The following is a 17965-nucleotide window of genomic DNA, read 5'->3' as shown; positions in this document are numbered from 1 at the left end:
CAATGGTTTTTCTTTATTTCTATTTTTATTTTTTTCTACATTGTAGATTAATATTGAAGACATCCAAACTATGAAGGAACACATGGAATTATGTGGTAAACAAACAAATGCTCAACAAACCAGAATATGTTTTATATTTTACATTCTTCAAAGTAGTTGAATGAGAAGGTGTGAACAAACTTGGTACTGTATATATATAAATTATTAAAACCAATGATTTAATAAATGAACCGTTTACAAAGGCATAATTCAATCTTGTTCTAAAAAAAAAACCCCAAGATGTCATCAAGAGAAAAAGTTCAGGTGTGTATATCATGATAAATCCCAGAGAATCATCCAAGGACATTTTACTGGAGCTATATCATAAAGTTTTGGAGAAGGGAAAATTACTCCAAATCTGGAAAGTAGCTGTTGTGTGTGTGTGTGTGTGTGTGTGTGTGTGTGTGTGTGTGTGTGTGTGTGTGTGTGTGTATATATGTGTATATATATATATATATATATATGTATATATACAGTTCCAGTCAAAAGTTTGGACACACCTTCTCATTCAATGGTTTTTCTTTATTATTATTATTTTTTTTCTACATTGTAGATTAACATTGAAGACATCCAAACTATGAAGGAACACAATAAAGGATTATCTTATCTCTCATCTCATCTTCTATGGAATTACGTGCTCAACAAACCAGAATATGTTTTTTATATTTTACACTCTTCAAAGTAGAAGCTGTGAACACACTTTTCTGTCTGATTCTGTACATCAGTCTACAAACTAACGACCCGTCCTCCGGATGCACGCATCTCACCCCGCATCATGCCCCGCACGCCACCGCGTCCTCTCTCGCTCTCCACCGGTTTGCACGGGGGGGAAATCCTCCTCAGAGTTGCGTCATAAATACGTCAATAAACTCTCATTCACTGACGACCAGGCACCACGATAGCCGCCATATTCGCATCCATGGCAGGGTAGCGGTGCTCTCTGCGAGCGTACGGTCCAAGTCACCGACAAACCCAAACCCCCCGCACACACCGACAAACCCCAAACCCGCACACACACCGGGCCCCGCACCGCACCGCACCGCAGCTCGGCCATCGGAGGAGGAGGGGACCATGCAGCGTGGAGCGGGGCTGTAGGTCGACTACGATGCCTTAAAGAGTCGGAGAGAGGAAATCCTGGCACAAGATGGACGAAAACAGCGTTTGTGGTGAAGTGAGTCGACACATGATGCGGTGGTTCGTGTTTACTTTGACTTTGTTGTTTCCCGTTCAGCTAAGACACGCGTCACGACGTGCGGCATGCTAACGCGCTAGCTCCCATGCTAACAGCTGGTGTCGGGTGTTTGTTTATTAGTTTTGAGCCCCGCATCTCCTCTTCCTCCTCCTCCTCCCCGCAGGGCCCCGCACAGGTGACACGGGGCTCTTTACTCCCTCTGTCCTCCTCCACCCTATACAACACAACACCATCTCCTCCTTTCCTTTGTTGTTGTTGTTTACACTTCTCAGGAGGAGCTCGCCTCACAGCTAGCTTAGCACATGTAGCATTAGCATGTAGCTAGCGTGCTAGCTGACAGGCTTGCAGGCTTTGAAAACTTAGGAGGCAAGTTTGTGTTCAGGCTCCTCCGGCGTGCTGTGAGCGAGGAGCTGGCACAGTGTGGTTATAGGACATGTCTGCAGCCTTAGAGTTTAACACCAGCTCATCAGCTTAGTGGAACCAGTGGAACCAGTGACACCAGTGGAACCAGTGACACATCCTCATGACTCTGAATGCTCGCAAAGGTTCAGTTTGCTTTTGTACCAGCCTGACACCCCAATAAACCTCTCCATCTCTGGGATTGTTTGCAGTCTTTCACACCGACAGTCAAACTGTTTTTAAAGATATTGCAACATGCATTTCCCCCCCAATCCTGTGTTTGGAGGACTTCTACCACGGCAGCTTTAATCTTTTTGGCAGGCTGTTGAAGGAGCTCTGATTTATTGTACAGAACCAGTCAAAAGTTTGTTCACACCTTCTCATTCAACTACTTTGAAGAATGTAAAATATAAAACATATTCTGGTTTGTTGAGCATTTGTTTGTTTACCACATAATTCCATATGTGTTCCTTCATAGTTTGGATGTCTTCAATATTAATCTACAATGTAGAATAAAAATAAAGATAAACCATTGAATGAGAAGGTGTGTCCAAACTTTTGACTGGTACTGTAGGTGGCATGGAAATATTGAATAATCTATCAACTGTTGTGCTCCAAATATTACTGTGATTCAAAAAGTTTTTCATCTCTCGCCACAAGTTAGCACTTTAATCCCCTGGCTTGAAAGCTGCCAAGATAACAGAAGCACACAGTAAACATTAAGCTTATCCACTTATACTGGGCCAGTGGTCATGCTGGTTGTTTAATGCACTTCTTATCAGCTTGGACTTTTTAGTCGATATGTAGTCAAAGGATTGCCCGCCGGTATCGGTGACTGTGAGATGATGTTACGTGTGGCTGTCAGGCATCTTTTCAAACGGCTGAAAAAGGCTCGCCCCGTTGTGCCGCAAGTGTAGGCTGCGCTCTGTTACCAGCCGCGATGAGCCACAGCAAAGGTGGGAGTGAAAATGTATGTGTGAATTATGACACGAGCACTGCCCTGGCTTCACTGAGGCTTACATTTTGACATTTTTTTTCTTTGTGATAACTCTTTGCTTTAAAGTGCGCACGTGACTGATTTTAATGAACGTTGACGTCGATGATATCATCCCATAGTGCTATAGACATTAGAAATTGGTTTGTTGGCCTCTGTTCTGTGGATGTACGTGAGTGTATGTCGGTGGCTCCACCCACTGAGTGGGCTTGCGTAGTGCTATGACTCATCCCCCCTCTTCTGAGGCTTGATGGAATTCAACACACAAACACACTGGACTGAATACATCATGCTGGCTGAGCTTCAGCACAGAATTGAAATATGCAGACCTGGTTAACGTTACAGCGGTCAGTTTATTGACCGATTTATTTGCGGTTGCTGAAATATCTGACATTCCTCTGCTGACAATATCACAGTGCATGGCCATTTCAGCAAACGGGCCCCAAAACAGGCTCTTTAATGTCCAACTGTGGTCTTTAAACAAGAAAAAAAAAAAACAAGCATGTAGCCACCATCAGCCCAAAGCCCTGAAAGAGCTAGACCCCAGTTTGTCCTGAAGAGGTTGAATGCTGGCTGCAGCCCCAGCAAACATCAGACTCTCAGAGCCAGTCAGACATGTTGTTTTTGCCCTGGCTGGGGATTAAGCTAGAATGCTAATAATGAGGCTTTTATGGGGACAGGATGAGCGCTGGACAGCTGGATGGGCTTAGGGTATGGACTCCATACTGTTTGACAACAAATAAGAGCGTGAGTTGGAAAAGTGAAAGCGCACTGTTATTGCATGTGACTCATTGATTTCATCTGTCGAGTCCTCCGTCATGCATGTGGGCGTGCGGCAGCTGCACTCACAGCACTGCTCAGCTAAAAAACAAGGATTAACAAGCTCCGTGAAAGTGTTTGCTGTTGCCGACTCTGATGAGATCTTTCGCTTTCGCTGCAGGTCAACGGACATGAGATCATGGACGAGCCCATGGAGGAGGGAGAGTCTTTCTCACACTGTGTAAGTAGCGATGGTCTCAGGGAGCATATAGGGTGACAGACCGTAGGGGCTTTTGTACGTGGAGGTCTCATACCGATGCTGTTTGTGTAGGATGAAGGGACATATGAGGAGATTCCTATCACCCACCATGTGAAGGAGGGCTGCGAGAAAGCTGATCCATCTCAGTTTGAACTGCTCAAAGTCCTCGGCCAGGGCTCTTTTGGCAAGGTGAGGAAACCAAGTCCCACAAATCAAATGTTTCCATCGATGAGGTCGCACTGGTGTTTTGTATCTTTCTCAATTTCTCCCTTTCTCTCAGGTGTTTCTTGTCAGGAAGATCTTGGGTCCAGATGCTGGTCAGTTATATGCAATGAAAGTTCTAAAAAAGGCATCTTTGAAAGGTAAGGCAACTTTGTTTTCACTCTGCATCCAGCCAGAAACGCACGGTGCAAGTCGCCCAAAGCGTTCTGTCCTCGGTGTCAAATTTCTCTCCGTCATTGTCCCCCTTCCTCTTTTCTCTCTCCAGTCAGGGACAGAGTTCGCACTAAGATGGAAAGAGACATTTTAGTGGAAGTCAATCATCCCTTCATAGTGAAATTGCACTACGGTAAGAGAAACTCTTATTTACATACTGCGCATGCGATTTTATATATAATCATACGGGTTACATCCCGGTGCAGGTAGGGATAAGCTGCTTATGTGCATCTTCATGTTCCAGTCAGAAAAGTCACTGTTAACATCATTTATCAGAATATCTTGAGAGTTATAACACAGATATTGAACAGTGGTTAATAGACAAGATTGCCATAATACACATTAAAAACAAAAGGGTCAAGCTAATATCTACTTTTGAATGATATCAAGATCATTAACCGACTTGTTTCCACGTCTCCCAGCCTTTCAGACAGAAGGGAAACTGTATTTAATACTGGACTTTCTCAGGGGAGGGGATGTATTCACTCGCTTATCCAAAGAGGTAAGCTGACGTCCTGTTGCCTAAAATCTCATTATACTTTCAATTTATTTGCAACTGTTTTTGTGTGAAAAGAAAAGTACAGCATGTCCTTGTCATTCAACTATTCAATGGTCTCTTTTTTTTTTTTTTTTTTTTTTTTTTTTAAACCCTGATGTTTTAAACATGTTTGTGAAAATCAGAACTACGTACGGCACAATGTTATTCTAAAAACCCAAAGGAATTGTTAAGCTGACAGCTACAAATGGAACAGGTGCAAATAAAATAAAGAAATGTTTAATTTATTTTTATAAGAGCATACGCACGGCCAAGTAATTTGTCTCTCGTGTTTTTGGTTTGTTTTCTATTAAAATTGCGACTTGAATTCCTCATGGAAACACGGGTGCTTTTCTTGGAACCTTTTTTCCCATTTAGATCATCGGTTGTTTGTCGGTGAGATCAGCCCTGTGTTCAATGCGTGTTTGTCCTCCAGATAGAGTGTTGAAAGCGCGTCTCAGAGCCAAAGAGATAGCTGCCGGCAAATGTCAAATCAACAGTTTGCTGAGTCATGTAACCTGTTTTGAAATGTTGATATTGTGACAATAACAACACTCTGTTTTTCTCTTTTTTATGGTCACTGAAGCTTGATATTGAAGTTGTGTCCTTTTTTCTTTCTTTGCTGCTGAATTTCTCCCCTCTCCTTAGTTCAGAGAGTAAATTTGTCCAGTTCTTATCAGGTTATGTTTACAGAGGAAGATGTGAAATTCTACCTTGCAGAGCTGGCCCTGGCCCTCGACCACCTGCACAGCCTGGGCATAGTTTACAGAGATCTCAAGCCAGAGAAGTAAGAATCCTCGACTTCACCTTCACCTTTGACCCCTCACACTCAAACCCCCTTCCAACTTATTTTACATATGTGTGTGCACATCTGATGATTTTTGGCTTGAACATATAAACTGTACAGCTCTGTACAGTATAGCTGATGAAGCATCATGCCGTTCTTTAAATAAATGTATGTGTTGCAGTGTTATTGACATACGGCCGGTCCCACAACTCGTTTCCTACCATAACTCCACTAAACATCTATTGTCACACAGACCCATACCAACTAACACACTCCTGACTTTAGTTCAGACTTCTCCTCAGCCTGAGTAGTATCACAATATGTGACTGGTTGTGCACAATGTGGCTTTGGATGGAGTACTCCAATCTGTTATTCATCAACATTAGCAGTCCATTAGAAACCTCCAGAGCTTAAGAGTATATGTGCAAAGACTTCCTAAAACCCCCCCAAGGGATTTTAAGGCATGAGATGACTTTTAAACATTTGTTGTCTGAAGCTCACCTCCATGGGAATCCTGTTTTTTTTTTTTTTGTCTTTCAGCATCTTACTTGATGAAGCTGGACACATAAAGTTAACAGGTATGTTTTTGACTTATACCTAATATTTAGACTTTTTTTATTGTAAAAAGCAATTTTTAAACTCAAAAGAGTAATTGAACAGTCTAATCTAGTTAATGGCCTGTAATTACACTGTTTCATGTTAAATGTGTCTTTACTGAGAATAGATTCACGACCCCATTTTTGTCCTCAGACTGACTTTCCTCAGCAGCTTTTTTTATGTGTCTTTTTGCCAACACATCACCTAAAAGAATAAAAATATCTGCACGGTATGATGACTGGATGTCCGGTCGCTTGTTTGTCTCACCATTTTGCTTTGCATTGCTGTTGCGCAGACTTTGGCTTGAGTAAAGAGTCAGTAGATGCTGATAAGAAGGCTTATTCCTTCTGTGGTACGGTGGAGTATATGGCCCCTGAGGTGGTCAACCGGAGAGGACACACGCAGAGCGCAGACTGGTGGTCTCTGGGAGTGCTTATGGTACAGAAACAGGCTCATTCGTTAACATTAACTGGTAAAAGAAAAAACAAAAATCCTGTTGATGCTATTCCCTTTTCTTTCATTGCAGTTTGAGATGCTAACGGGGACGTTACCATTCCAAGGGAAAGACCGCAATGAGACCATGAACATGATTCTCAAGTGAGTCACTGAGCGCTGCATGATTAAGACACTCAAAGTTTTTGTAAGAAATGATCCACCGTAGCTCATCTTTGTGTCCGTATCCACCTGTGGCTCTCTGCTCTTCTCTGCCCCCTCCAGAGCTAAGCTGGGAATGCCCCAGTTCCTAAGTTTGGAAGCCCAGAGTTTGCTGAGAATGCTGTTTAAACGTAACCCTGCTAACAGGCTAGGTAAGGTGCACCAGAAATGAAAGAAAATAAGGTGCGTGTGTGTGTGTCACTTCTCACATTGCGCCACTCGCTAAAGCCTGAGCTTGTTTTGGCACCTGCTTAAATCACACGCTGAGAGAAAAAAAATGTGTGAACGTGTTGCTGATCCTTCTGCAAACAATAAAAAAACTGCCGTGCCAGGTTAACTGAACCAAAGCAATCTGTGTCTTTAGGGGCCGGGCCCGACGGAGTGGAGGAGATCAAACGCCACGCTTTCTTTTCCACCATCGACTGGAATGTGAGCACAAACGCACGCACACACACAGCCTTCTCATTTCTCACACATACAAACACACACATGTAACTCTCCAGCTTCTGTTGAGGCTTCACACCTAACAAACGGTTGGCTTGGTGAGTTCTGGCCATTAGTCTTGGCCAAGCCAGCTATGTTTGTGTGTTTGTGTGTGTGTGTTTGTGTTTGTGTCTGGGCAGAGAGCCAGTCCTCACTGTGTGTGCACTAATAGCGCTGCGTGAGTGTTTAAGAGCCTGCAGGATGCTATTGGCTGGACCGGTGCTGTAGAGAGAGATGGGAGTGGGTTAATCTGGGAAGGGGTCTCATTGGCAAAGCAGCCTGTGATTGGGTTTGATTTCTAACATGTTTATGTGTGTGTGTGTGTGTGTGTGTGTGTGTGCGCCTGGATCACCTGCAGACACTGTACAGGAGAGAGCTCCAGCCCCCGTTCAAGCCTGCAGCAGGTAAACCAGATGACACGTTCTGCTTCGACCCAGAGTTCACCGCTAAAACGCCTAAAGGTAAATTCACACCTACGCGCACGCACGCATATATATGCTTCTCAGGTAAAAAACAGCCACTCCTGCAGCCATGGAAACTGCAGCTGAGCACTGACTCAAAAAAAACAAAACTCCAAATTTTAGCAGGTGTGTGTATTTTAATATGACCATATATTATGAATTGCCTTTTGTACATCCAGACTCCCCAGGTATCCCTCCCAGTGCTAACGCCCACCAGCTCTTCAAAGGCTTCAGCTTTGTGGCTCCAACCCCGATGGATGAGAACAAGAGCTCCCCGCTGCTCAGCATACTCCCCATAGTTCAGGTAAACACACAGTGTCTTTACTTTACAAATATCCTCTGTTTTTAATTTACACAGGTTCATTATTAGCATATTAACTCACATACATGAAGGTCAAACGCAGGTATTTTTTCAGATCTTAAGCTTTTACATGATGCTAAATTGGTACATTTAAAAAAGAATAAAACAGAATAATTCCATTTATCTCTGAAAGTGGAGACAACACTTCAGTTAACACACCTGTAACTGTTTTACTGGACCACTTCTTTTTAATAATTCATTAATGTATTCGGTTAATGTTGATGAATGTCGTCTAACTGTTTAAGTCTCTTCCCCCTCCAGATGCACGGGGGCTCCACCAAGTTCTGCGATCTTTACGAGCTGCAGGAGGACATCGGGGTCGGCTCCTACTCCATTTGTAAACGCTGTGTACACCGAGTCTCTGCCACGGACTATGCTGTGAAGGTAGTATGGTCTTTATTTTTCTTATCTACTCAGCCCTGCTTTCTTTTCCACAGTTACTCCTGAGAGTTATCTGATGAAATCCCACTTTTGTTGTCCAGTGAGCAGCCTCACATGAGCAGTTGGGGGGAGGGGTTAGCTCCTCAAGGATTAAACAGTTACTTTTAAGCTAGAATCCTGCTTCAATAACCCTCAGGCCACTGATGCGTTATGTGTCATTTTCAGTATCAATAGTTGCATTGAAGCTATGACTGTGTGACAGCCTTTTATGAAAACCTCTCGAGTACCTGTTTGTTTTTATTAAGATAAAAAAAAGAACTAAACTCCACTTGTACAGCCTTTAGAAGCAGATTTGAACTCATAAAAGCTTCTGAACCTCACAAGTGTATGAAATTGTGGAAAATTGACAAAGCATGCCCATTGTGGTTAGTGTTGCCAACAGAGCAGCAGAGGGCAGCACAGTTTTAGCTAACAAAGCCATATTGGTATTATCTCAGCTTGTTTGGGTTGTTAAATGCTGTAATTTCTTTTTTCTGCTCAGCCAGTAGACTCTCTAATTTGATTTACTGCTAAGTGCTGTCTTCTCATGTGTCTCAGATTATAGACAAAAGTAAGAGGGACCCCTCCGAAGAGATTGAAATCCTGATGCGATACGGACAGCATCCCAACATCATCACTCTGAAAGACGTCAGTAACATCCGTGTGCGAGCGTTTCACAACGTTACAGTTTTTAGTTTGCCACTTTACTCACAGGTTGTGTGTGTGTGTCAGGTGTATGATGAGGGCAGGTATGTCTACGTGGTGACGGAGCTGATGAAGGGAGGGGAGCTGCTGGACAAGATCCTCAGGCAGAAGTTTTTCTCTGAGAGAGAGGCCAGTGCTGTGCTCTACACCATCACCAAGACTGTTGACTACCTCCACTGCCAAGGGGTGAGTGGACACGTCCGTGCACACGTGAGCACGAGAGAGAATTTGGAGACTTCTCCTCCTCTAACTTTTTCCTCTCCTCCTCTTTTCCCAGGTGGTGCACCGAGACCTGAAGCCCAGTAACATCCTGTACATGGATGACTCGGGGAACCCCGACTCCATCAGGATCTGTGACTTTGGATTCGCCAAGCAGCTTCGGGGAGGCAACGGCCTGCTCCTCACCCCCTGTTACACCGCCAACTTTGTGGCGCCAGAGGTGAGAAAGGACGGACGCGAAAAGAGAGCAAATGCTCGAGTAAAAATATATAAGACTTTATACCCGAAAGAGATGTTCTATAGGTGAGAGGATATAAAGTGTGAAGGAAGAACAGCTTGAGGAGAGGAGTTTCTTTTTATTAAATTCCTGTTGTCAATATGAGTCCCTGAGCGTTTGCCTTTCTGTTGTTTGGGCTGGTTTAGGTACTAATGCGGCAAGGTTATGATGCAGCCTGTGATATATGGAGTCTTGGAGTTCTGCTGTATACCATGTTGGCAGGGTAAGACTGCACTCATTAAAAAAATTTTTTAATTATTTTAAACCAGTCTAATGCCTTTGGTTGTGCTTTTGGTGTTAATTGCAATCTTAACCACAATTTCAAATAGTTGTAGACATGATGTGTTTAATCACCACAAAGTTGCAGTCAAGTTTGCCTATGAAAGGAAATGAAGCACTGCATGTGTTTTCCTCACGGCTGCTTTGTAAACCCCCCCCCCCGTCAGGTACACGCCGTTTGCTAACGGGCCAAACGACACACCAGAGGAGATTCTACTCCGGATAGGATCCGGAAAGTTCTCTTTGACCGGTGGCAACTGGGACACGGTATCAGACACCTCAAAGGTAAACGCACACGCTGACACGATGACGCTTCACACCAGGTGGTAGCTAGTTTGCATTGGAGAGGTGACTTTCAAGCATATATAAGTCTTGTATTAATGATTTTCTCTTATCATGTCTGGAAAGCACTTTGTACAGTGGTTTTTGAAAGGTGCTACAAGACATAATTTGGCTGTTTTAAAGGTTGATTTGATTCTATTTAGATTCTATCTGTGATTCAGCAGAGTGATGAATCATGACTCAAAGCTCTGCTGTTAAACTGAGTAAACACCAAGGACGGCATCTTTTTCTTATGCTTGTTCAAATGGTTTAAGAAACATTGGGAGTTTATCCTTGAATGAAAAACCACCCTGTTTTTGTCCCTCGTATACTTTTAACACTGGATGTTATCTTTACGTTCCAGGACCTGCTGTCACATATGCTCCATGTGGACCCTCACCAGCGATACACAGCAGAGCAGGTCCTGAAGCATTCCTGGATCACCTGCAGAGATACGCTACCACACTTCCAGCTCACACGGCATGACGCACCACACCACACACAAGGTGGACACACACACACACACACACACACACACACACACACACACACACACAACACACACACACACAAAGACGCCTCAAAGTTGTCAGATGTGTTGGCTGATGGGTAAATTACACACCACTCAGTGTTTCTAAACATGGAACCACATCATCTCTGAAGCAGAAGAGGGTCTGAACTCTGCTACATGATGTCATACCCTTGACACATAAAAGTAATTCATACTCTCCTGACCTCATCTATTACTAATACCACATCCAACAGAGCAGACGTCCCTCTGTCTTATCTTGCCTCTAATCCGGGTCAGAAGCTTCTTTCAAACGGACTTCGTCAGGTCGTATTTTTGACACGTGTTTCAAGTCAAGCTCAAGTGGTTTGAGTCGTGAGAGCACTGTTGCTAGGCGACTGACAACAAGAAAAAGGATGTTGCTTTGTTCACAAAATGGTGAATCTTTTTATTTTATTTTATTTTTTTAACTTTTGCACTCCAACATAGACACAAGTTTAGGAACGATGGGATGAAGAAAGTCAATTAAGTTTTTTTTAAAAAAGGAAAGGAACTTCCAACATCAAAACATAAGCATACATCACAAATTTGTGACCTGGAAGCGATCAGAAACTTTGCACAGTAAAAACAGCACAACAGAGCAGCCTGGTCATATTTCTCTCCGTTAACTCCCCCCTCCCCTCCCCCCCCTGCAAGATTGCTGCATTCTCTCTATTGCTCCATCACCCCCTACAGAGAGAGGTTATCCAGGCAGCATCCGTATCAAGCGCTCAAGCCGGAGTATATAAAGGCACTCTGAACTCTTCACCCAAACCTGCAGAGAGAGTCCAGCCTTCCTGCCCAGGAATCTGCCTCTTATTTGTGGTGTTGCTCTTTCAGATGCAACCCAAAGCCTGTGATCATAGTGGAGGGTCTGAGCAAAGGTCAACAGGAAATTGAGAGCGTCGCTTTGTGCCTCAGTTCTCTTTTTTTTTTTCCACCACTTTAACAACAGACAGCCTCACAGAGCTTTTTGACCCTCAGCGAATGGCCTAAAAATATTGTTTTTCAGTAAAACGTGTAATGCTAGAACTCAAGAAAAACCTTTACTTTTTCAAGGCAAAGATTCAACAAGATCGTTAGAAGTTCCTGTGAAGAATTCATGCAGTGGACGACCTGTTTACCTCACATTTCTGAGGTCTGGTGACTGTTAGGGCCAACAGCATAGTTCACTGTCGTTGCTATGGAGCAATTTCAATGCATGTTGTTGTTAATATTGCACCATTAAGGGATTCACCTAGTCAGCAACAGTATTCAGATCTGTTGATAAATTTCCAGCGTTATTAACACCCGTCAAGCAGGATGGATGGTTCGATGGCTTCATGCTGGTCACATAACATTTTACCTTTTCTATTAGAACGACCGAGGCCGTGCATCAATTTTCCATAATTTTGTCCATTTTGGTGTTGCTGACTGTGGACTCGTCATCCTGCTCTTAGTCATGAATCCCACTGCTGTCACTGGTCTATTTTTGCTCTTCTTCTCTCTTGTGAATGTGATTCAAGGTCTGACAAACAGTTTGTATTGAAAGGCCTCGCCGCACACCGGCCATCAGGAGGTGTTATTTGTGGACCTACAGCCTCTTTGTTGGCTTAAGTCCCTTAAGCCAACAAGTCCCTTCCTTATAACTCTCAATTTGCCATCTTCTCTTTCAGACTGCATGTTCCAGACTCTCTTTTTTTTTTTTTTCTATCAACTGTAGAGACACACACTGATGTGTGTAACCAAGGAGGTTGCGATTACACGAGCATGTATTATTGTAGCTGTGTTTTTAAGATGCACCTGCAGGTGTTAAAAGCCCAGTGTTGTTAGTGCTGCTCCAACTCAGATGACGTGTTTCTGATTCATCTCTGGATAAGTGGGTTGTACGAGATAAACAAATGTGGTTCAATACAATGATGAATCAGCAAGATGGAAGAATGGCTCTGCTATTTTCTTGAGTGGGTATATTAAGATATTTTTCAAAATTAGAAGAATCAGGCGGCGACCTGCGGTTCTGAAAAGTGAAGCCAATGCAGAAGTGTCTTTAAACTTGCATTTCTTTCTAATGGCCATCGGGGGGGCAACTCTTCCAGTTGCAAAAGAAGTGTGATTGTATAGAAGTCTATGAGAAAATGACTCTACTTCTCACTTGATTTATAACATCAGTAAACATGAGTTTATGGTCTTAATCTCTAGTTTCAAGTCTTCTTCAATACAGCATGATGTTCATTTAGTAAATGATGCTCCATTTAGAGTCAAATAGACCATAAAGCAGAGTCTATGATATTATCATGTGATGATGCTCATTATCACGAGCATCACAAATTCATAACCAAAAATAAAATAAAAACCAGCACAAGCACAGCTTCAAAGTTGGATTCCTGTATCTATTTAAAAGTTTAAACCAAGTGTTAATGTTGTTGTTTTCCAGGGAGCCATGGCTGCAACCTACTCAGCACTGAGCCAGAAGACCAGCCAGCCGGTGTTGGAGCCCGTGGCGGCGTCCAGTCTAGCCCAGAGACGCAGCATGAAGAAACTCACCTCAACCGACATGTAGACACACACACACACACACACACACACACACACACACACACACACACACACCCACCCACCCTCCAGTTTTGACCTCACTCTCAGTTGGACTGTCAAACACAAACACACACACAGACCGAAGTCCTGGCCAGTCAGACCTCCTGTCTCCCTTTCTTTTTTAAATCTATTTATTTGGCACACCCGACATGTGCACACACACACACACACACACACACACACACACACACACACACACACACACACACACACACATATGCACATTCACACTGGACGAGGTTGCATTGTGAAGAAGTCAGCTGAAGAGGAAGAGGGGAGACTCACATATCTGTTACTGCTGGGGAGACAGACTTGTATTTATTTCCACAGCTTTCATATGCACTTGCCCTCCTCGCCTTCTCATTCTCCCTTCCTCGTGTGGGGAAGAAATGCACCAGCTGATGTTCTCCTTCACTGTGATTGGCTGATTCAGAGCTGCTTTTGGTAAACTGTGCCCCCCACTCCCCCACTCTGCTCTTCATCTGCGCTCTGCTGTACTCCTCCTCCTCAGTTCTCTCTCCTTCCCTCGTTGTCTGTCGCTGTCTTAACGTCTTTTCTTCAAAATGCAGTAATGATTTGTGTGTGAGAGTGCTGGCAGGACGGTTATGACCGAGGGACATTGCAAGACTGTTTCCTCTCTTCAAAAATAAAAATAGATATGATGCTGCTTGTGGCGGATCAGAAAGTCCCCTCTGTGTCAAAATCATCTGCCAGCACTTTTGTTACATGAATGCATGTGTGGACGGAGCCTGTATTTTTTTTTTTTTACCTTCAAATTCGCCGTCTGACTCCTGTTACTTTGTGATGCTAGCAGTGTATCAAAAGAGGAACAAATTTGCTGCAGATGGACAAAAGTTAAGAGTAGAGTTTGAAGGTGGAACGGTGTTGTAACAATGATAGAAATTCTAGTTTGCAAAGAAATATATATGAATATATATATAATGAAGATGATGAAGATGAAGAGCATGTGGGGGAGCTGTAGGGATTTCTCTGGGGGGGACAGGACGCACCCCGTCGAACCAGAGAGGCTGAATTATGAAAAAAAAATAAAAAATATTCCATGGATATCTCTTCAAAAAGACATTGTGGAAATTGTATGATATTGTATTTATTTCATTTGATTTTTAAGATTCTATTTTTCTTTCAAGTTCTGTATATATTGACATTAAAGATCATTATTGACATGCATCCAAGTCTGAGCTGGTTTGTTCTGTTGCAAACGTCGGGCAACTTGTGAGAAATGGAAAATGCTAATTTAAGGCAACAACAATCTAACTCTAAGAATGATTTAGAGCCAACCATAAGTATATAACAGCAAGACTGTGTAACTTTTGCTTAGTTTAACACAAGTAGACATGAATTAAAAAGTCAGCAGATTAACTCAATGCTGTGAGTTACACACAGTGATGAAGTATTCATCTGCTTTACTTATGTAAAAGTACTATTATCTCACTGTGAAAATACTACAACTAAAGTAAAAGTTCTGCATTCTTAACCTTTACTTAAGTAAAAGTATGTATTTAGTACCACCAATATTTTCTTTATACATCAAAAGTTTTGCGATAAAATGCTCCCCGTCAGTGTTTTACTATTATACATGTTCTTACTGGATGAATAATACTGCTGAATTAATATGTAGGTTGCATCCTTTATATACTGTTGGGTAGTTTAATCAAAAAAATTACAGCACTGCATCATACTCTGTAAAATCATTATTCTGTATGTAGCGGCGCCATCAAGTGAGAATCACGTTTCTCTCAAAAAGTCAACTTTTTTTCTTGCACAATTATTTAAGAGGCTTTTTATCCTACTTCTTATTTAGCTTAAGAAGTAGGATTTTTTTTCGACCAGTAGAGGTCCAATTCATTCCTCAGTTTATCAGAAAGCTGCCCATTCAGATTTGAATAGTTTTCACTGTACAGGAAAGTACAACTTTAGCTTTGAGATGTAGTGCAGTAGTATAACTTGAGAAAATGTACTAAATGAAATTCCACCACTGGTTTGCTAACATTAGCCACCTCAAACTACTGCACCAGAACACGTTGGTGAGTGTGTTGAACGAAATAAGGGTGTTTTATCCACAGACTCCACTCAACACATTTCATTTGAACTTTTTACTGAAAAAGGTGTCCTTGAAAGTGTCCGTAGCACTGATTTAATGTCTCAGTGTTGGGGTGGCGGCAGAAATCTAATAGACGGATATCTGGGAAACCATGGCAAATTAAGCAGCATTAAATTAGTTTTGTTCACTTAGGGGAAGTGGAACAAGTTGTAAACACATAATGAACATATTACCCCTTTATTAAGGTCATAAGGTTAACATGTTAGCAAACAGCTGCCTATTTACACATCCAGTAGATACGGAGCAACGTTTGCGTTCATTTGGGGCTCGTTTGTATTGCCGTCCGCCAAGTACACTCTCCTTTTAGCTCTGTTTTGGTCTCCATCAACCTCTGAAGAAAATAGTTAGCTCCTAGCAGCTAAATACTCCACTATAGTTGCTAAATGCGTCGGCCATTTGGTGCTGGGCAGGTAGCGAACAGTCAGTTTTTTAAATAAGTATTTTAAGCCTTGAGAGTGAACCGAAACCCAAACTGGTTCTAAATTGGTAAAACCCGGAGCATTGATAAGGTCCGGAGTTAATAGTTCTGCTATCTGTACTTTAGAAGTCAGGGAGTGAGATCTCCTCTTCTCAAACCTCATCTCTCTGTCTCTTTGTCTTTGTGCTTTATTCTGACACACACACACACACACACACACACACACACACACACACACACACACACACACACACACACACACACACACACACACACACACACACACACACACACACACAGACAGACACAATCATAGCAGAGAGAACAAAAAGTGTGGCTACATTTTACTCCAGTAGATGCTGAGAACTCCCGTAAAGGGAGGTAATACCAGCAATTTAACAAAACATTTGGCCAACAAGCAGAACATAATAAAACAATGGTAACAAATGAAAGCTTATCACTTAGCTAATTGTTTAGTTGCAGTAGTTTTAAGATTTTGGAACTTTTTGTATTGCTGCTTAAGAAAGACTATTTCATTACATACTGGAATAATAATACAAAGGTGATTTTTTTTCTTAATTGTATTTTTCTCACAAAATAATCAAAAACATAAGGTTATCGATAAAATTCTAACGATACCCTTACCTAACCAAAACACTTAAGTTGTAGGCTGTAAAACCAAAACAACGAGCTAAAGGTGATAAAATGCTTCACCTATCTGAAGACATCTGCAGAGTTTGGGGATAATTCTCCAAAAGTGATCACTTTCATATTACATAAAGTCGATGATCCATTCTTTATACGAAAACATTGAGTCGTGAAGCTTTAAATTCAAAGTATTTCAATGTTTGGGAGTAGAGAGAACATATTTTTTTATGATCATTTATGTCAACAAACTAAAAGGATGGCCAGCTCCCTTGCAGAGCACCTCAGCCACCACTAGGTGGTAACACAGTCCAGCACATGGGACGTCCAGGTGGCTGTTGAACACACAGCGTCCCTCAGCGGGTCTCTGTGTCCTACCCTTATGCAAATGATCGGTGTCGCCTGCTTCCATTTTGTCTGTCCAACCCCCTGCTCCCCCGAGAGTATGAGCTCCTCTAACCAGTGGTGTGTAAAGAATAGTGTGTGTGTGTGTGTGTGTGTGTGTGTGTGTGTGTGTGTGTGTGTGTGTGTGTGTGTGTGTGTGTGTGTGTGTGTGTGTCAGAGCTGTCATGACCAGACAGCAGAGGATGGAGATCTAGGCAGGAGAGCAGATGGATTGAGACGAGGGCTGCTCCCATCAATGCGCGCACACACACACACACACACACACACACACACACACACACACACACACACACACACACACACACACACACACACACACACACACAACACACACATTGGCCTATGGACCAGCTGTTGTCCTTTTTCCTGCAACTCTCCTAGCCGACTCAATGTCCTCTACTCTCTCCCTCTCTCTCTCTCTCTCCCTCTCTTTCTCCCCTTTCTCCCCCCCCCTCTCTCTCTCCTGGATTAGATGCATTTAGCAGTCATCCTGGGAGCTGAGAGGTAAACAGTGGGGCTAATTGTTTTGACATACTGCTCTTTGTTTTGGCCTCCTGGTGCTAATCAACCACTCGGCTAATAAGTCTGCCTGGCAAGGAAAACACAACTGTGTTCAGTCTGCTGGGGAGGGGACAGGGGTCCGTCAAGTCCACTCATACTCCACAATTAAAAAAAAAAAAAAAGGGGGTTGCAGTCATATACACGCAGTCCACGCTTGCTCGCCATCCAGAGTTCCCACAGTGCCCCCGCTCAGGTGTGAATCTATTTATCCTCATTAACGAGCGTCTCCCCAAAGTCAGCCAATTAACACGCCGCTCCTAATGAAGCCATTAGCTGTCAGATGAGGTGGAGGCAGTGCTCGTCATCAGCCCACTGTGTATGTGTATGTGTGTGTGTGTGTGTGTGTGTGTGTTCGTGTCTCCACTCTTGCTGCTAATAAAAGCAGGAGAATTAATGGAGTGAGCGTGTGTGATAATGAGTTAATGTGGAACAAGCAGGACGAGCAGTGATCAGCCCTCTGTCTCCAATGAAGATATCAGACACAGTGATTTACTCTCTCAGTGTCATAAACAGGCCT

The 17965-nt window shown here is 42.9% G+C and overlaps 1 protein-coding gene across 1 annotated transcript; it reads left to right on the top strand.

Annotated features, from left to right (window-relative positions):
* Window positions 1-811: 811 nt before the first annotated feature.
* Window positions 812-14479, top strand: rps6kal (ribosomal protein S6 kinase a, like). The gene is made up of 22 exons (XM_054597231.1): window positions 812-1210; window positions 3565-3624; window positions 3715-3831; window positions 3923-4004; window positions 4130-4210; window positions 4500-4579; window positions 5293-5399; window positions 5940-5977; window positions 6292-6434; window positions 6523-6593; window positions 6714-6802; window positions 7015-7079; window positions 7492-7594; window positions 7774-7898; window positions 8217-8339; window positions 8934-9023; window positions 9108-9266; window positions 9358-9519; window positions 9723-9799; window positions 10023-10140; window positions 10541-10671; window positions 13127-14479. The coding sequence occupies exons 1-22, from the start codon at window positions 1184-1186 to the stop codon at window positions 13260-13262; spliced, it is 2184 nt and encodes a 727-aa protein (XP_054453206.1). The 5' UTR covers window positions 812-1183; the 3' UTR covers window positions 13263-14479.
* The last annotated feature ends 3486 nt before the right edge of the window (window positions 14480-17965 follow it).

Source organism: Anoplopoma fimbria, chromosome 4 (assembly GCF_027596085.1).
Source record: "Anoplopoma fimbria isolate UVic2021 breed Golden Eagle Sablefish chromosome 4, Afim_UVic_2022, whole genome shotgun sequence".
In the NCBI taxonomy this organism is placed as follows: domain Eukaryota; kingdom Metazoa; phylum Chordata; class Actinopteri; order Perciformes; family Anoplopomatidae; genus Anoplopoma; species Anoplopoma fimbria.
Note: the sequence above shows the minus strand (reverse complement) of the source record. Positions and strands in the feature narration are given on the sequence as shown.